Genomic DNA, 20,432 nt, shown 5'->3' on the forward strand with positions numbered 1-20,432 from the left:
CGTAGGACCATCCAAACCCGAACCCAATACCCACTTCTAGAAATTGAAATCTCGAATGCATTTCCCCTTTCTTCCCCTTATTGGTTGAAAATTGAGGTTGAAAAGTAACTTGTAAAAGTAAAAATAAGGGCAAGGTTTCACTGTCTCTAACTCATTTCTCCTTGTGTCGACCATTCGCCTTTTTCTTGAAATTCTGAAAACCCTACTCAATCGCGAATCCTCAATCGAGAATCAAAACCCAAATAATGTTGAATCGAGACGATCCAAAGGCGAAAGAAGACAGCTCGAGTAATGTAGGAGGAGGAGAAACGGCGATGGTTCCAGAATCAAGGGATGAAGCAAACCCAAGCACCATCGACAAATATGTCGCCCCGGGAACCGAGCAAAGTCCCCGAGATGCAGATGAAAGCGAAGAAAATGCAAGTGAGAAAGAGGAAGAGAAGGAATCAAGTGAGAAAGAGGAAGAGAAGGAATCAAGTGAAGTAGAAGAAGATAACGAAGGAGAAAAGGAAGTCGGAGAAGAAGAAAAGGAAGCCGGAGACGAAGAAAGGGAAGTCAGAGAAGAAGAGAATGAACACGGAGAAGAAGAGAAGGAGATGAAATGGAGGCCCGAAGAAATGACGAAGAAGCTGACGAAAGGACGACCCAATCAGTACGAGAACAAGAAACTAAGTCACATGCAGAGGAGGTAAGTATTCAAATACGAGAACATGAAACTGAGTCAAGTTAGTGTAATATTGAGAAACAAATTAAAAGTTGTAGTGTGTTGATGACTTTGTAAATCTAAGTTGAACTTCAACAATATAGATGTACAAAATTTGTGAAACCAAGAAAAACTTCAACTTTATGATTGCTTAACTAAGTCCAAGTTTGTGAAACTTTAAGCTGATGGTCGTAGATGTCGTTCGTGATCCGGTTTTCACATGAGTGCAGATTGTAGATGACGAAGAAGAAGGCATGCAACCACTGAAGTTGCACTTTCCTTCAAACCAGTATCAAAAGTCTTTAAAGCTTTCAGGAAAATGTTACATTGACACGGCGATAAGAAATATACAAACGAACCTGAGAAAGGAGGAGGTGGAATGGTTCATAGAGCACCCACAGTTCCAACATTTCTTCCATATTAAAAAACCGAAAGCAGAAGTGGATGAGAATTTGGCTTCTCATTTTGCGATCAGCTTGTGTAGCAAAGAAGTATGAGTCATGGTTTATCGATAGTGACGTCCCAATCCGATACTCTCTCAGAGAATTCGGACTCATTTCTGGACTATACTGCCATGAGTATCCCCCCAACCATGAGAGGTTTGGTGGTACAACATTCATGAACAACTATTTTGGAGGGAAAAGGGTTACATACGCTGACCTGGAGAAGCAGATTTTGGCAATGAAATTAAAGCCATCTCAGGATTGTCAAAAGATGGTCGTTCTTTACTTCTTAGCCAGTATCCTCGTCGGAGGCCGAAAGAGTGGAGAGGGAGCATCACCTGCGGACAGTTTCTTCCAGACTGTTGTTGATGATGCGTGTATAAAGTTTCCTTGGGGACGGTATGCATTCGAACATAACTTGAAGGATGTCTCTAGCTTCTTGGAGAAATGCGACGGGGTTGTGCCGACGAGTTGGGTTTTTACAAGCTTTCCTATTTCTTTGGAGGTATTCTTAAGCTCTCTTGTACTTAGTTGTCTTATTGTTAAGTTGATGGTAATGTCTTTTTGTTGTGTGTTCGTAGTTGTTGGACTTTGAGGCAATTCCAAGCTTGAGGAACCATTTCCGAGAAAGTGTGAATGGTGCACGTCCTGGTTGCCCGCGGATGTGCAAGATGCCGTACAAACACAAAGGTGGAACCAAGGCATTCAGTCTGAATGCAGTGAACGGAATCTTGGTGATAGTAAGGTAATTGATGCTTTATGTGTAGTCGAAATAAGGAGAAAAAACTTATGAAAACTTGGTGAAACTAAGGTAAGTAATGTTTTATGTGTATTTGGCACATGATATTGTGAGTATCTTGGTACCAACAACGGCTGAGAAGGAACTTCAGGAAAGCATAGGGATGGGCAAGGAAAGTTGATGGGCCGATGACAATGATGATGCAGCAGTCGATCATTGGACCAAGATAATACTGAAAGGAAAGAAACAAGTTTTCTTTGAATAACAGTTCGGCATCGATTTTTCGGCTCGTACAGCTCAGATTGAAGTTCCCACCATTCGTGCTATTGGAGGAGGATGCAATAATGCAGAATCTGGACAGGCTCATGCATATTCGGTGGAGGCTCCTGGAGGTGAGGCTTTAAAAGCGTTGGAAGGTCGGCTTATGAATGCAATCTCGGATGGTATGAAGGAAGTGAACAAAAAAGTCAAGTCATTGTCTAACCGGCTAACTCTTGTAGAAAACGAAGTGAAAAGTCTTAGGGTGAGTGTTCCCGGAACGAGTGAACTGCCGTCGGAAGGGGAAAGTGATAATCCGTCCGACCAAGATGGTGGTGATAATCCGTCGGAGGAAGATGGTGGTGATACTCCATCGGAGGAAGATAAAGATGGTGGTTCTAAGGATGGTAGTGTTCTCGCTATTGCAAACCAAGTGCAGAGTGAACATGGTAATGGTGATGATGACATGGATGATACTGCAGAGATGTCTGCAGCAGCTGAGCAGCTCGAGAGTGAGATGCTTGAGAAGGCAAAGACTGAGAAGAAAAAAAAAAGAAGAGGGCGAGAAAAGATGATGGAAAATAATTACTTCCTTCAAAAATGCCAAAGGGTTGCGATAAGGCGAGGAGTCCCATTTGGACAAGATGTCAGAAGATGGAGGAGGCAGCCAAGAAGAAGGTAGCTAAGTAGAAGGCAGGTGAAAATAAGCAGAAGGAGGCAGCAGCTGAGAGGGAGACAGCACCTGAGAAGGAGGCAGCCCAGAAGAAGGCAGCCTAGAAAAAGAATACATGTAGAAAGAACCAGAAGACAAAGAAGGGAGGTAAGAAGACAGTGTGAAATCCGTGTGTGGTTGTTTTAATAATGTCACAAGTAATCGGTTGAACTCTATTCGGTTTGTATGACTTCCTTGAATTCCCCTATGACTTTCTTGTTTGTTGTTGAAGACTTTTGTTGTTTGAGACTTTCTTGTTTGTTGTTGAAGACTTGTGTTATTTCTAGAACTGTTTAGAGTAGGTGAAATTTTTCAAAGTTTCAGTTTCATCTTCTGTCAACTTTGTGAAACTAAAGTAAATCGTAACTGCGTAAAGTAGGTGAAACTTTTCAAAGTAGGGGAATGAGCAAGTAGGGGAATAAGCAAGTATGAGAAACTGTGTAAAGTTAAACTTTAATCTTAGTCTAACTTCGTGAAACTAAAGTAATTCGTGAAAGAGGGAAAATACCAAGTATGGGAAACTGTGTAAAGTTAAACTTTCATCTTAGTCTAACTTCGTAAGATTAAAGTAATTCGATAAGAGCAAGTATGGGACACTGTGTAAAGTTAAACTTTCATCTTAGTCTAACTTCGTGAAACTAAAGTAATTCATGAAAGAGGGATAAGAGCAAGTATGGGACACTGTGTAAAGTTAAACTTTCATCTTAGTCTAACTTCGTGAAACTAAAGTAATTCGTGAAAGAGGGAAAAGAGCAAGTATGTGAAACTGTGTAAAGTTAAACTTTCATCTTAGTCTAACTTCGTGAAACTAAAGTAATTCATGAAAGAAGGATAAGAGCAAGTATGAGACACTGTGTAAAGTTAAACTTTCATCTTAGTCTAACTTCGTAAAATTAAAGTAATTTGTGAAAGAGGGAAAAGAGCAATATGGGAAACTGTGTAAAGTTAAACTTTCATCTTAGTCTAACTTCGTGAAACTAAAGTAATTCATGAAAGAGGGATAAGAGCAAGTATGGGACACTGTGTAAAGTTAAACTTTCATCTTAGTCTAACTTCGTGAAACTAAAGTAATTCATGAAAGAGGGATAAGAGCAAGTATGGGACACTGTGTAAAGTTAAACTTTCATCTTAGTCTAACTTCGTGAAACTAAAGTAATTCATGAAAGAGCAAATAGAGCAAGTATGGGAAACTGTGTAAAGTTAAACTTTCATCTTAGTCTAACAATTATTCCATAACATAAGATAATAGGAACATGATCCGATCTCTCAACATCATCCTTAAACAAATAACAGAGATATTCCACAACGACAACAACAAAAGAAAGACTTGCTAAGCGCTGACGCATGTCGTGGACTGGACGCATGTCATGGACTGGTAGGATTCGGACGGGTAAGCTTATACTTGAGGGCAGAAATCTCTGCAGCCATCACATCCACATGCTTCCTTAACATTTGAACCTTTTCCTAGACACCGAAGACCCATGGTTGACGGAAATGGAAGCCATCATTATACGCATAAAACCTGAAAGTAACAAAATCTGTACATAAAACCCGAAAGTATCCATAAATTACCTCGAAATTTTTGCAAGTGAAGTATTTTCTCCCTGATAAAGTGTCAAAATCGGTTTGATACTTCGGATCCCGTGACACCTCGTTGATGATTCTCCCCCCCCCTCACAAGGGCATCAAGGGCATATGGTCAGAATCCAACACTCGGCATCCTCCACGAAGCCAAGCATATCGATGTCATCCTTTAAAGCCTTCATATCCATGTCCTCCTCGTATGGATGAGTCATAATTCTGAGTATTCGAGTTAGGACGAAATAAGAAAGATCGCGAAGAGAGGGTTCGAAGAGAAATCTGAAAATCTCGAGAGAGAAATCTAGAGAGAGACTGGATAGTGGACATAAATGGGGGAAACAAAAAAACAATGGGTTTAATACACGTCTACGTTGATTCCGCATCGATTTTGGGGAGAGTCAAAATTCAAAAAAATGCGTGGGAAAATTCGAAAAGCTGGGCGGGAAAAAGTTTTCGTGCTTCTAGTTTCACATAGTTTGTAGTTATACAAAAACCTTTAAAGTTTGACTTTTCTGTTTTTTGCGATTGTTTTAGCTTTACTGTACTTATATGATTAGTGTTATGGTTGTATCAGCTATATTCTGTTTTCTATATGCATTTCTGATGTGACCATGTAGAAATAAATTTGATTTCAGGATATATATAACTTTTCTAATCCCACAATTTAATGTCTACGAAAAAACTATATCATAACAATTTATTTCCTCCCCGATTATTAGAAAATGTGATCCAGATATTAAAAATTTCTAGTTAACGTGATCCGAATTTCAGAACTATGAATAAGTAACGTGATCGAAAGTGAAATATAATTCATCAATAATATAACAGAAGTTTCACCAAGTTGTACAATCATACAACGCAGGTTTCACAAAGTTTTACCATCATATAGCACCGGTTTCACCAAGTTTTACAATCATATAACACAGGTTTTCACCAAGTTTTTAAACATTTCCCTTACAACCAACTCCTCTTCCCTATCAGTTTTCCTTGAGTTTTCCTTGAGTTCCCTGTGTTCCTTAAGTCCCTTGTGATCCATGTGTTCCTTACGATCCTTGAGTCCCTTGAGTTCCTTGAGTCCCTTGAGTCCCTTGTGATCCATGTGTTCCTTGTGATCCATGTGTTCCTTGCGATCCTTCTGTTCCCTACGAACAGTTGAACCAGCAACCAAAATTCCTATTCGGCACATACTTATTAGGACGGGCCGACTTTCTCCTGCCGAAGAAAACCTTTTTCCCTAGGTTCTTCCCTTTTTTATTCGTACTCTGGAGGTAAGGGACACTTTTCCTCGACTGGATATATAGTCCTTCAATACGCCAAAGCCCACACACTAATCAAGTAATAAGGCAAGATTACATCATACATGTCACTCAACTCTATTGGTGTATCATGCTTCAAACACTTAATGGCAGCGCCAATTGCATGGACACATGGGTATTTATCTATATCAAACTTCCTGCAACTGCACGTTTTATCCTGCACATCCACCAAATAAGTCTTCCCGTCTTTTCTAATAACACTGTGTTCAAGCTTAAAAGTATTCAGCGGAGTCACTTGTAGTTTTCACCTTTCGGTACTCTCTTATGCATTTTGTTTTCCACTAAAGGAACCAATTTTCGAGATGACGGTCCGGCTGCTCCATAATTCCTATGTCTGTTGAACCACTCAGCTATTTTGTCAATAACTGTATCAAGCATAGGTAGTAAAGACATCATTCGTGCCTTTTCAAATAGCGCATTCAAAGACTCCGCACAATTAGAAGTGTCTATGTTGTACCTTGCACCAGGGAAATGACACTTCGCCCACTTTTTGACATCGACACTTTTATCAAGATACGTAGCACACCGTGGATACCTCTCCCTAAACTCTTGATACTGCTGTTCAAACTCAGCCTCTGATTAAACTTGTGCAACTTTCCTGAATTGTTCTGCAACCTCATCCCTGCCGTATTTGACATGAACATTGTGCGATAGATTCCAGATACAATACCCATGTTTAGACATTGGATACACTTCAGCAATGACTTTAATGAGACTTGTATTTCTGTCTGAAACGAACACCAATTCCGTCGAATCCGGAATAACAGTATTCAGCGTTGTGAAAAACTAATTCCATCTTGCATTTTTCTCCCCATCAACGACACTAAAGGCTATAGGATAATGGTGACGGTTTGGATCCTGAGCCGTGGCAATAATTAAAACACCACCTTCAACAGTCTTCAGAAAAGTTGCATCCACAGTGATGACTTTTCTCATGTATTCAAACCCTTCAATAGAAGCTCCCAACGCAACAAATAGGTATTTGAACCTTTTTTTCATCCAATAACAAACTTGTTTTTGTATTTGGGTTCACCTTCTCTAACATATACAAATAAGAAGGAAATCTTTTGTATCCTTCCTCAGGACTACCACGCAAATCCGCAACAACTTATTGTTTCCCTCTCCAACATGTCGCATACGACACTTCCACACCTAATGTCCTTTGCACCAGACCGACCAGGGTTTTCCCAGTTGGTGTCTCATATAGTCCAGATAATCCTTATGCACTATAGCTGCAACACATCTTGGTGTAGGTTTCCTTCCGTTCCAGTACTTGACGTTGCGCGGGAGCATGAATGCATCCTTATGTATGTTCTAATCAAGAACGCTTCAGAATTCTTTATCTTTGTAGCTCTCAAAACCCATTTACAACCCTCAGCTGCTCCCCGACATTTCACCACATATCGACTCTTATCCGAGTTGGCGATACTGATTCTGAAAGAGTTCTGCTGTGATGCTCTATCAATAATATCTTTGACAACTTCTTTACTCAGAAATTCTTGATTCAACTTAATACCCAAACCATCTTCCCACTCAGTAACCACTGGAATTTCTTTTGCAACACGTGGCAGCTCAATATAGTCGCAAATTGGACGAACCCCCATAGAGTTATCCACGTCGCCCTCATTCTCCACGCTGTCCATGTGATCCAAACCAATGCCCCCTTCGTCGCCTTCTCCATTAACAACATTCTCCACCCGTTCAGCACCCGCTAGATATCGTTCTGCTTCTTCAATGTGAGTAAATAGAGTGACTGCACCCGGATTAACTTCAACTTCGGGTAATCCACTCGTAAGCTCACTATAGTTCCCACCATATGAACTTTGTTTCTCAACTGTTGATTGTTGCTCCGTTACTGGAAATATTTTCATTTCTTCGATGACCTCTACATGCAAAATACTTCTTCTTCCCTCTTTATCCACTGATGTCAGATACACAAACACATCTTCATCATCCAAAATATATGATTACCTCTTAGGTTCTACGACCAGTGGAATGTAACTCAGATTCAGCCTCTTTGTACATGGATCTATGGTCTTCTTCTTGTCTATCCTCTCCTTCAAAAACGAATAAGTAATCTCATCCAATGATGATGTCTTAAAGGATATAGCATACAAACGACCATCGCTTGGAATCCATTCAAAATCATCTCCAGATTTCTCATAATGTCCATCATAGTCAAAGTGTATGTTTGTAGAAGAATAATCCATTATTTGTTGTACAAAAAAAAATTAAACTTAAAATTAATCCTAGTTATATAGATTTGCTATTGAAGTTATACTAAGTTATATCTTGTTACACGTTTTTGTCAGGGAGTAAAGTTTCACCTACTTACATTTTTCTAGTCTACCAGTTTCACACTATTGATTCGGGAAATTCAGCTTTGATCCCCGAATTTTCTTGTTGATTATCCAATTCCACACACCACCCAACTCCCACACTTTCCCATTCTCCCCTAATTGACCACCCAAATATGAAATTTACTGTCTAATTAACCGAACGAGCATTTCATTCCACTTTGATGGGGGTTATAAGATACATACAAGATAATGTTTTACCTGAAGTTGTTTCACCTGGGTTGGGATCCATTGCTCAATTATTCAGCATCCAAGCGAGCAGCCAGCAGTCTCCTTTAGAATCGAAGAATCGCTGTTTCAGGGAAGGAGAGCTCCGCGCCAAACCCGTATTGGAGGAGAGAGAAACAATAAATCCGAATAATAAATCCACCTAGACAGGAGAGAGAGAGAGAGAGAGAGAAAAAGTGTGCTTGCTTTTGATTGGTCATATAGAGAGGGGCACTTTCGACTTTGGCCATCGATATGAAGAGTATCGGAGTAGACAAGAGTACGCCAGAATTCGTAAGAGTATACCAAAATACTGTTTGCCTCAATAAGAGCATCTGAGATTATTACTCGAGTTGTACCTCTCTCGATTTTTTTTCTGTCTATTAACTTTTTTTCTTTTTAATATTAAATCAATTAAAAAAATAATTATTTGTAATTCAGATTTATTGGTTAATTAAAGGGTATTAGGGTATTAACAGAAATGTAAATCCTCGAGCTCATGAAGGCTGAAATCTTTAAAAACCGTTTCCAATTTTTTTTGTAAACACTGTACATATATTCTTATAAGTTGATTAATCTATATTATAATGAGAGAGTTCCTCTCTGCTGAAGGCGACACGTCAGCATCAGGTGGATCCTACTTTAAAAACTTGTGAAAAAGTATCAAAGCCCATGGTTCGTACCCAAGTTATTGAGATACAAACACCAACATTTATACCACTAAACTAAAAGATAATTTGTAAATTTATGGCCGAAACTAATATATATTTATGAAGGTCGAAAGCTCTTGTGCTGCTCCCTCTGAGGGTCGGGCCTCCAAGTGTAGTATGAGTTTTATTTTTAAAAGGGATTCATCACGTTATATGAAGAAAAGCTCAAGTTTGCAACAATTATAGTTTTTCCATATTGTAAATCATCGTCATTTAACATGAGTTAGGATTCTTTTCATCATTGTCTCAAATAGGTATGAGTTACAGAGTTGGGTCGTGTGTATGTTCGTAATCTATTTTTTTCACCTGTGAACTCTTCATATCCCCATCTTAAATCGCTTGGTCATAAATGTTCATGATTTGTAGCCCCTCTGTAAACCATATATATATGATTTTCATCTTTGATGAACCCAATATGCATCTCCACAAAAGTCATTGATTTTTCTTAGCTTTAACCATTTTCTAGAAAATGTCTTTCTCTTCCTCTCCAATTCCTCAAACCGGCGTCCGTCACTCAAACTTCGAGTCTCTCCATCTCGGTCGTAGTAGTCAGAGCATAGCTGTTGGCCTCCTCCGCTTCTGGGATTCCCTGAACTTCGAGAAAGACAATGAGTTTATGGATATCACGGTTCTCTTCCTTGATGAAAACTTATGTTAATCTTAGATCTATCACACTTATTTAACATAATTTTTTCGAATTGATTTCCTGATTCTTTATTGAATAATATTATTTGCAGATTTTGTGATTTATGGGATCATTCCCGTCGGACGTGCTAATCATTACATGTCATCTTTAAAAGACGGTTCCATTGTGAAAGTCTATCGTTTTGAGGTTTCTATGTGCTCAAGCATGTACACGATAACTGATCATTCATTCCTCATTCGTTTCATCCCACCAACCATTATTGATGAAGTTATCACGGGTGCTCCTGAGATCAATCTAATTAGACTGTTCGACAACTTTCAAGTGATTGCAAACACAAACCTAGAATTCCCAAGTATATTATCATATTGCAGTTGGGTTTATATTATGTTTTGATATCATAACTGATATTTAAACTCGCAAATGTGGTTGGGAAATCCGTTCTGTCCAGGGCTCTGATCTCACCAAAGAAACAACTCGAGTCGTTATCCGTCTCCTCATTGACCCGTAAGAAACAATCAATACACAAATTCCTTTATATTACCGTCTATATTGTGATAACATCAATGATCAAAAATATTTCCTACCCATGATTTGTGGTCGTCTATTTATCTCTCTTACTTATCAAATTAATTTCACACAAACCTTTATTTTACAGCTTAAAAGAAACCACAGCAACCAAACAATCAAAACACCAAAAACTAGAATCCCCAAAAAAGACGAATCATTAATGATCACCTCTTTTTTTTGTCTAATCTTACAAATAAACTTCAAAACAAATATATCAAACCAATCACCTCAACTAAAACTCAACGACACATACATCGAATCAGCTAAAAAAATACAAACTACATGGCCAACTATTTAACAATTTACAAACTTACTTTCGCAGATGCTTACGAAGAAGACGAAGACGACAAGCAAGATCACTGAAATCATCTAAACAAAAAAGCAGAATAAGTTACGAACTCTGATAAATACAACTAACAACGATTTTTGTTTACGTATTACCCATCAAATAAAAGAGAAACAAACACAGACACACCAAGAGATACAAGAGACAATTCTGTCAGACACAAAGGCGGCAAGAACATCTCCACCTGCTCACTCCTCTTGTCTTATGAAAATAGCTTACATGTCAATGTTAACATGCCAATGCTATAGTCTTCTTATGAGAAATACATAAATTCATTTAAAACCAATTAATGCCCAAATACTCAGAATTATCATTCATTTTATAGTTATTTTTACAATTCTTCATTTTAAATGTCCGGTAAAAGCAACAATTTAAAAAAAAAACATATAACAAACATAACAAGGATAATAAAAATTCTTACTTAATACAAATAACTTACACAACTAAACTAGAGAAAAAATATCCAGAAACAAAAAGTACTATCAACAACCTTAATATAATTTATGTACTCTCAATAGTATAAGCAACAAATCAAAAAGACAAATAAACAATAAGTCTCAGTAATACAACAAGCAACACCACGAACTATATCAATCACATTACTAATCCAGTTTAGTCATTCATAAGTGGAGAACAATACCTACACAGTTCATCATCAGAACTCTAACTCTATAACAATAAAAAAAACTTGAAAAACAATGATCAACCCAAAACGCAAAATTCACAACTACAATAACCCTAGCAAATATTGAGATGAAACAAAAACTCTGTTCACAACTTCGCGTTTGCGCGGGGACAATGCCCCTAGTAAATTTAACATTTCATCCAAAAAAACATGAAAGTGATACTATGAATGTGACATTTATGACAATTTTCCAAACTTTTTGGGCTGATGTCAAATTAATATTATTTAAAATGTAATTGGGCTTAGAGCATCTCAAACGTAAAATCCCATTTTTTTCTCTATAATGAAGTAAATGTAAAAATAAAGTAAAAATATTCCAACTCTACTATATTTTATGCTCTATAATGGAGTGATGAACAAACATAAAATATATTATTCCATTTATGGAGTGAATTTCGTTACAGAATAGGATATGAAATTGGGTGGTTTCATATCACTTTTAGTCAATAGGGTGGAGATGCCCGAGAGCACGTATGTTTAACATTGGGCTAATAAAAAACTAAACATTATATCATAGGCCCAATAATAATTGGTATTTACATACATTAACCTAATAAAAAAACTTCACTGAAAACATGAATCTAAGCATTTTTCTCCGCCGTACCCGGCCAACCGTAGCCTCCTTTTGCCGCCTTTTCTCGGCCGCAACGGTGGAGACGACGGAGACTGGAGCGCTGGTGAAGACTGGCGGCGGGGGAGGACGGAGAGACACTCTAGGAGGGAGGCTATTAAGGCTTACGTATACCAAACGCAGCGCGGTGGTTAGTATACGGAAATGGAAAGAAGAAGGCCATACCGTTCGCAAGTACGAGCTTAATCGGATCGTTAGGGAGCTTCGTAAGATTAAGCGATACAAACACGCTCTTGAGGTTTCGTGATTTGAGTTTCGTTTACTCCGATTACTTGCATTTGCTCAACTGTTTTAAGTGGATTGATTTTGATTTCATTGTGGTAAAGTGTTCTTCTTCTTCTATGTGTAGTAGATATGTGAGTGGATGGTTCTGCAGGAAGATATAAAGCTGCAACCTGGTGATTATGCTGTACATTTGGATTTGATTTCTAAGATCCGTGGCTTGAACAGCGCTGAGAAGTTCTTCCAAGACATGCCAGATAAAATGCGAGACCATGCTGCTTGCACATCTCTTCTCCACAGCTATGTGAAGAACAAGCTCTCTGATAAAGCCGAAGCCTTGTTTGAGAGGATGGCGGAATGTGGTTTCTTGAAGTCTTCTTGTCTGCCGTACAATCACATGTTGTCCATGTACATCTCCAAAGGGCAGTTTGAGAAAGTCCCGGAGATGATTAAGGAGCTCAAGAGCAAGACATCGCCTGACATTGTTACGTATAATCTGTGGATGACTGCTTTTGCCTCCGGGAATGATGTGGAAGCCGCCGAGAAAGTTTATCTTAAGGTAAAGAAGGAAGCAAACTTGAGTCCAGACTGGGTGACTTACAGCCTCCTCACCAATCTGTATGCTAAGACGGGTAATCTCGAAAAGGCTAAACTTGCTTTGAAGGAGATGGAGAAGTTAGTCTCTAAGAGATACAGGGTTGCTTATGCATCTCTCATTAGTCTGCACGGGAACTTGGGGGACAAAGATGGAGTTGACTCTACCTGGAAGATGATTAAGTCATCTTTCAAGAAGATGAATGATGCAGAGTATCTCAGCATGATATCTTCACTGCTGAAGCTTGGAGACTTCGAGCAAGCCAAAGGTTTGTACGATGAGTGGGAGTCTGTTTCTGGGACAAGAGATGCCAGAATCCCCAATCTAATCCTTGCCGAGCACATGAACAGAGAGGAGGAGACTCACCTGGGAGACAAGTTTTACGAACGAATGGTGGAGAAAGGGATAAACCCTAGCTATTCTACATGCGAGATTCTCACATGGGGGTATCTCAAGCGTAAAGACATGGAGAAAGTGTTGGATTGTTTCGGGAAAGCCATTGATGCTGTGAAGAAATGGACTGTGAATGTAAGGTTGCTTAAAGCGGTGTGCAAGGAACTCGAGGAACAAGGAGATATTAAAGGAGCAGAGAAGCTTATGAGTATCCTCCAAAAGGTTGGTCATGTGAACACTCAGCTCTACAATTCTTTGCTGCGTACCTACGCGAAAGCCGGTGAAATGGCACTCATAGTTGAAGAGAGGATGGCAAAGGACAACGTAGAGATGGATGAAGAGACTAAGGAGCTTATAAGATTAACTAGTCTAATGCGTGTGACTGAAATCTCGACCACCATTTCTTGAGCCTCAAAGCTGCAGAGTCAGTATCGGTTGGAAAACTGAACTCGTTTTGGAGTGAATCCATGAAGCTTTTTGCTATATTTAGAGAGGAGATATGATGAATCAGTAATTTGCTCGGACAGTTAGAGCTGATGGAGAGTGATGTGTCCAAGGCTGCAAAGGATTGCTCTTTTTTTGTCAATTTTATATTGCTAGAACTTTTTGTTTGGTGCCAATTTTTATTTGTTGGTTTCTTTTCTGTAGTTAGTTCTCTATAGGGTGATGATGTCAAACAATCTTTGAGAGGTTGACTAACTGAAAAAAACCTACTTCGACTCTTCTTGTTGGGCGGTTATGACTTTGTGTAAGCTTATGTAAGCTTCAAAGACTTGTGTCCAGAGTGGATTTGTTCGCTCAAGATGTTAGGATTTGTTCGCTCAAGATGTTAATGGTTTATATATTTTGATTGATTTATAAATCCAAGTAAAATATGCAAATCCGGAGGTTTTCCCTCGGATTTGAGTCTATGTATTTTTAACTAATAAATCCAAATAAATCCATTCAAATCCATTATAAAATTAAATATATTAGTAAATCCGTACGATTGAATAGAATTTATGAATTATTAAACCAATAACACATGAGTTTAATACAGATTTGAAAATCATAGAACCAATAACACTAGATATAGTTCAGATTTTCAAATCTATTAAAATACAACAACCAATAACCCCTAGTTTCGTATAGTATTTTAAAGTTTAACCATTAACCAATATATTTTGGTATATCGATTAATCAGGTAGGTGTCTAAATTTTCATCAAAAATGTTATAGAAAATTATAGCTTTTTATGCTGGTTGGCAAACTACATTTGGTTAATTGTTCGAATCTTATTCTTTATTTTATTTTAAATTTGAAGTAGATGGTTGGTTGTAAAACTATAATTGGCAGGCTTAAGAATTTGTGGAAATATAACTTAAACTAGATTAAGACCCGCATTCTTGCGCGGAATGAATATCTAGTATACAATTTTTCATATATACTATTATTTATTTTGCATTTTTACGTATTATAAAATAAATAAATAATAAATATATATTAAATAATTGAGAGGTAAGTAACAATTACAAAAATATAATTAAATTGGCACGAATACATAAATCAAAATAAATACTCTTTCTATTTACAATATTTATGATACATAAATCAAAACAACTATATTTACCGATTTTCTATGCTATATAGTTAAATTTAAATGAAATTAACATACACATATAGTATATTTTTTAATATGGTTTTCTTTTAAATAAAATTTCATACTCATACGATTTTATGATCATTTTTATTTTTATAACAAAAAAATAAACTGCGGAAAACAAAAATTTCAATGTGAGCTTTTAATAATTTTAGTAATATTTATAAAATTAAAATTACAGTGCATATTTAAAAATACAGTGCATATTGTAAAATTAAAATATCAAGATCTGTTCAATGCACATTTAAGAACTAAAATATTTATTTATTTATGGCATATAATTTGATTTAAATAGTATTAATATATATACTTTTAATATGAATATCTATTAAAAGAGAATTTCTATTCATATAATTTTATGATCATTTGTATCTTGTTACAACAAAAATTTAAACCATTGATCACAATTTTTTAATGTGAGACGTTTATCAATTTTAGTAATTTAATTTTTTTAAAAAAAAATTCAAAATATAACATATACGAAAAAATATAAAATTTAAAAATAATGAATACAAACATAGTTAGAAAATATTTATTATTCAATATCATTAATTGCAATATATATTTTGATTATATTAGGTAATTTCGTAATTTTTATTTAAAGAAAGAATGAAAATCTTTTTTACATCAATAATTAATTTATGATTAGTTTTATAAAAAATATAGTATATGTTTAGACTGACCAACTTAATTTTCCAGTGATTCAAAAATCATTTTAATGATGACACGTGTCATAGATAAAAAATTGTAATGCTTTTCTTTTAATATATAAGGGATTGAAATCATGGTTGGTATTTAAATATGAAAACATGTAGATTTAGTAGTTTGCTTATTGAATATCATGTCCATCCCTGTTTTTGGGTTTTGATCTTTTATACAAATTTACGGTTTCTCAGTTGAATTACGTTATAGTAAAAAATTTAAACCCCATAAACACATTATAAAATTCTAATTTGAAGTTTAGGTAACGCCCTGCTTTACCTGTAGAAGTTATGGTCATTTTGAGGAACGACTTAAAGCATAGCATTAAACTAAACAACGTAATTAAATATTAGAGGATGCGTTTACCCAATACAACTCAACCCACTCCCTCGACATGATCTCCTTAATCTTTCATTAGAAACCATAAAAATATTCTAATTTTATTTATTTTTGCCAACAACTATAATATTTTAATTTGTCAACAGAAACTATTAATTTAATAATTCTGAATACTCTTGAAAGGGAAAAATAAAATTTAAGATGATAATTGTTTTTACTAATATTGATGTTGCACGTATTATATCGAAAAGAAAACTTTTCATGAGCAAAATTATATGAAATCATAGCTTTCTTTTCAAAAAAAAAAAAATTATATGAAAACAAAGTTATAGTCTAGTAACTTTCATTAATGCTGGCGTTGTCCCCACAAATACCAAGCTGCTTGTTATGTGAATATCACAAAAAAAACAATATACTTCATCCGTTTCATATTAAGTGTCATTGAAGATACATTTTTTCGTTACAAAATAAATGTCGTTTCGACTTTCAATGCAAAATTTATTAATTTTATTCAGCAATTCATTTTTCTATTAGTTGAAATATGGTTAGGTATATGGGTAATTGTGTTTTTATTTAAAAAATATAAAAAATTAATTGTTTCTTTAATCTGTGTGCACAAACTAAATACGACATTTAAAATAAAACAGAGGGAGTATAATGTAAAATGATTGTTTTGTTTTGAAAATTTGACATGAAAGGGTGTTTAACTCTCGTTTCATCCTCTAAGAACATCTCCAGAAGAAACTTCAAGTATAGAGTTTTTTGCTCTCCAAAAAAGAACTCCAAAACTTCAAATTTAGAGCAAAACTCTAAATTTGATGTTTTATTTTTTATTTGTATCTTGGTCCTTATAATTAATTACACACCGCATTTATGATTCATTTATTTTCTCATTTATTTTTAATCTTTATAATTTTTGTATATCTTAAATATTTCAAATTAATTTTTATAAATTTAAATTTAACACTTAAAATTAAATAAAAATTTTAAAATAAGAATTTATAATACTTTAAAACTAGAATTAGACAACAAAAATATTACAAAAGAACCTTAATTAAACACTTTAAACTGATACATGAAGACATAAATATTACACAAATTAAAATATTACAAAACACTAATAGTCTAATAAATTTGTTCCAGGACTTCTAAATATTTTCCAAACATATTTTGTGTAACCGAAGATGAAGCATTATGGAAATAATTTTATGTAATAATGTGATATTTTGCTTTTAGTTTAATATTTAATTAAGTATTTCTATTTATAATTTTATATTTTAGTGTAATACTTATTAATTAATATTACTACGATATTTCTATATATGTGTGCTGGCTATTTATAAAAAATTATGGATTTAAATTAATTATGGCGAATATAAGTAATATAGTGTAAATCACAAATAATTTTTAAAATTAAATTTGATGATTTGCTTTTGGAAAAAAACACTTTGAAACTTCAAAATGTAGAGTTTTTTTTTGAGATGCTCTAAGAATGATGAAGCCAAATTCAAATAATAAAATCATTAATTTCCTTTCTCTGTTGTCAACGGATAATTTAATTTTCTTTTAACTAAAACAAAAAAAAACAACTTAAATGGCGGCACTGAAAACTTTAGGGCAAATCTCCAAAATAACACTTTTCTAAGTTTACGTCACAAAAATAGTCTTCAAAAACTAAAATGACCAAAGTAGCATTTTATCTTTTGAATTTTTTTATTTTTTTATTTTCAAAATTTGAAATCTTATCCCAAAACACCACTCTCCAACTCTAAAACCTAAAACCTAAACTCTAATCCCTAAACCCTAAATTCTAAACCCTAAACCCTAAATCCTAAACCCCACCCCTTAACTCTAAACCGTAATGTCTAAATTAATTTACCATTGTAATATAAGTGTATATTTATCTCTTTTGAGAAAACATTAAATGCTATTTTGATCATTTTTATTCTTAGGGGCTATATTTGTGACAAAAAATTTTTTAGTGCTATCTTTGTCATTTTCTCAAAACTTTATAATATTACCTAAAATAAATAATAATTAGCATTCCAAACAATTTGTCGTCAACGTCTCCCTCTACTTTCCAAACACATCGTGGGTAATATTTATAGTTGAGGTTCAGGTTAGAAGTTGGGCAAGATCAAACTTCTTCTCCTCTTTCTTTTTTCTTGGTCTTCTAATCTTCTTGGAAGATTAATTCAAAGTTCGTTTAACTTTTGTATCAGTTTAAAATGGGTGACATTATCGGTCACAAAGATGGGCAAATATGGTTATCTTCTCATGTCCTCCAAGATCCCTTGTTTGATCATTCCAAGAAACATCAGGTTTTTTTTTTTTTTTTAACAACAGAAACATCAGGTTTATATCCTCATAAATACAAGTTTTTATAACTGATTATTATCATATTAGTTTGATCTTGTTTTATATCATTAAAATTGTTCTTAACTTTTTTGTTTCTCGTACAGTTGCATAAATCCCTCAAGAACCACAACTACCACCATCATGGCAGCGGTGGATTCCGTCGACCCGGTGCACCTCCTCTCAGAGAAAAATTTTCTATGGTAATTTTTGACTGACTTTTTTGAGAAAGAGTAATTTTTAACGGACTTTTGTCAATATTTTGTAAACTAAATTTAAAGAGTCTTTTTCGATACTGGAAGAAATATTTAATTTAATTAATATTTACATATTTTATTGTGTGTTTTAAAACCTCAAAACTAAAAATATGCCAATATATTTTTATGAGTTGTGCAGAAGTATAATACAAGGCAAAATAATTGGCAAAGGAGTAAAGGAGAGGACCAAATGCAAGCATTTTTCGTGGTTTCGCCGGGCCGTACAACGCCTGGCACCGGCGTTTTTCTCCCGGCCACCGCTTCTCATCCGCCAACCAATAAACCAGGTTACTATTAATGAATTATATACTTAATTAGTATGAAGAAAAATGTTTCTAATTGGATAATCATATATTTTCCAACTGCATATACTAAAATCTTTCTAACTTTCGGTTCAAAACCACTACCGGTAGATGAACAACTTCAAGGGTTATCTTTACTTTCAACTTCCATTTAACGTTAACACTTCTTTTTATAAAAAGAGAAATTTTGTTTTTGTTTTGTGTTAAAGCATAAAACCTTTAAAATCCGTTTTCATGTTTTTTATAAATTATTTTCTGTTGCGAATGATTAATACTTCCGAAATCACGTTTAGTTATTCCATTACATATTGTTACCAATCACAACTTTGATGTTATAATTTTTATTACTTGTATTGTAACAAACAAAAACTATATGGCCGCAGCTTACTCGCCGGTGCTTCTCCCGACGCGTGTTGTTCAAGCGCTCAATCTTAAAGTTCACAACAACGGAATTCACATTTCCCCCCGTTCAGGTTTTTCCCGCGGCCATAATTCTCTTCTTTAAAAAAAAAAACATATGCAGACTGTATTTAAAACCATCATGTTAAATAGAAAAAGAACAATTTTAAATGTAATTTATTTTGTTTTGATTGTAGAAATTCGAGAAACTGATTCTAAGTTGAAGAGCGAAATGGGGCAAACACCTATGGACGTTGAAGTCAAAACTCCGATTGATTCGCCGGAGAAACTTCTCCCGGATGAATGGATTTATTAATGATCCGACCAGGGTGCCACTGACCAATTTTTACATATATTAATGTGGAGAAGTAGAGTCAAATAAAAAGAAATATTATAATGAAAAATTCTTGTGTCGTGTATGCTTCGTTGCCTTTGGATTAGTAGTCATCATACCCCAAAATAAGATCAACCCATTTGTCACTACTGTATATATTCATGTTGTGATATAAATTATAACCAATTTGAAAGTTTGTCTCTCTCTCTCTCTCTCTTTGTTTTGTTCTTTTTAAAGTTTGCATAGCTTAGTTGTTGTCACAATGTCTAATGTTAATCACTAATATTAGGCTAAAAGGAGAATCAAATATGCAGTAAAACCCTTTTAAAAAAAAGTATGCGGTAAACCTTTTACAATCGGTGCAAGAGTTAAAACCAATCAACATTTTGCTGCTTTCCGCAAAACTTATATATAGGGTCAGCATCTCCAGTATATTATTGCATTGGAATTCAAGTAACACTATACTAGAATCGAGTTTCTCTACAATCATACTCTATTTCAGAATAAAAAAAATTAACAAATATAAATAAATAAATGAATTACTCTATTTTAAGTAACATATTTTACTCTATTGTGAAATAAAAAATAAATCAGATTTTAAAAGATTTTACTATAAAACTCTATTTACAGTAAAAACAGAGCAAGGTTGAAAAATATCATCGAACTATATATAATAGAATAACAAAATGATTTAATTTTAAAACATTTGTTTCTAATTGTCACTAGAATGATATAGTTTTAAAATAATCTAATATATCAAATGACTACAAAAACTGGGCATTTGTCAAAATTAACCTATAATTTCAAGTCAGCCCTAAAACCAACCTCTTTTTTTTTCCATTACTATTCACCCATGAAATCTCCAAACCCTCCTTATGTTTTTTGAATTATTTACAAAATTACCATTATTATTTAATTTCTTAATTATTTCGAAAATGGGAAAAAACCTTTACACCCTAAACATTTCTTCTTATTTACAAGAATGTCATTATCAT

General features: G+C 34.7%; 2 protein-coding genes across 4 annotated transcripts; both read left to right on the forward strand.

Moving 5' to 3' along the window:
• The first annotated feature begins 11,845 nt into the window (after positions 1–11,845).
• LOC106319647 (pentatricopeptide repeat-containing protein At4g02820, mitochondrial) lies at positions 11,846–13,863 on the forward strand. Of its 2 annotated transcripts, none has more exons than XM_013758030.1 (2): positions 11,846–12,139; positions 12,254–13,863. In XM_013758030.1, the coding sequence occupies exons 1-2, from the start codon at positions 11,846–11,848 to the stop codon at positions 13,517–13,519; spliced, it is 1,560 nt and encodes a 519-aa protein (XP_013613484.1). In that variant the 3' UTR covers positions 13,520–13,863. The 2 variants fall into 2 exon arrangements, with proteins under 2 accessions (XP_013613484.1, XP_013613490.1); XM_013758036.1 differs by having other exon boundaries at positions 12,005–12,139; positions 12,251–13,863.
• Positions 13,864–17,849: 3,986 nt separating this feature from the next.
• LOC106326262 lies at positions 17,850–19,568 on the forward strand. Of its 2 annotated transcripts, none has more exons than XM_013764283.1 (6): positions 17,850–17,909; positions 18,013–18,111; positions 18,253–18,348; positions 18,542–18,689; positions 19,088–19,177; positions 19,301–19,568. In XM_013764283.1, exons 2-6 carry the CDS (start codon positions 18,019–18,021, stop codon positions 19,417–19,419), a joined length of 546 nt encoding a protein of 181 aa, XP_013619737.1. In that variant the 5' UTR covers positions 17,850–17,909; positions 18,013–18,018; the 3' UTR covers positions 19,420–19,568. The 2 variants fall into 2 exon arrangements, with proteins under 2 accessions (XP_013619737.1, XP_013619738.1); XM_013764284.1 differs by having other exon boundaries at positions 17,860–17,885.
• The last annotated feature ends 864 nt before the right edge of the window (positions 19,569–20,432 follow it).

Source organism: Brassica oleracea, chromosome C2 (assembly GCF_000695525.1).
Source record: "Brassica oleracea var. oleracea cultivar TO1000 chromosome C2, BOL, whole genome shotgun sequence".
Classification (NCBI taxonomy): Eukaryota; Viridiplantae; Streptophyta; class Magnoliopsida; order Brassicales; family Brassicaceae; genus Brassica; species Brassica oleracea.

What these genes read in the sequence shown, in the direction of transcription:
- LOC106326262 (XM_013764283.1), top strand. Translation starts at nt 18,019, where the DNA reads ATGGGTGACATTATCGGTCACAAAGATGGGCAAATATGGTTATCTTCT. An exon ending in ATCATTCCAAGAAACATCAG is followed by an intron (nt 18,112 to 18,252) that starts GTTTTTTTTTTT and finishes TTTCTCGTACAG; the next exon opens with TTGCATAAATCCCTCAAGAA. An exon ending in TCAGAGAAAAATTTTCTATG is followed by an intron (nt 18,349 to 18,541) that starts GTAATTTTTGAC and finishes TGAGTTGTGCAG; the next exon opens with AAGTATAATACAAGGCAAAA.
- LOC106319647 (XM_013758030.1), top strand. Translation starts at nt 11,846, where the DNA reads ATGAATCTAAGCATTTTTCTCCGCCGTACCCGGCCAACCGTAGCCTCC. An exon ending in GATACAAACACGCTCTTGAG is followed by an intron (nt 12,140 to 12,253) that starts GTTTCGTGATTT and finishes TATGTGTAGTAG; the next exon opens with ATATGTGAGTGGATGGTTCT.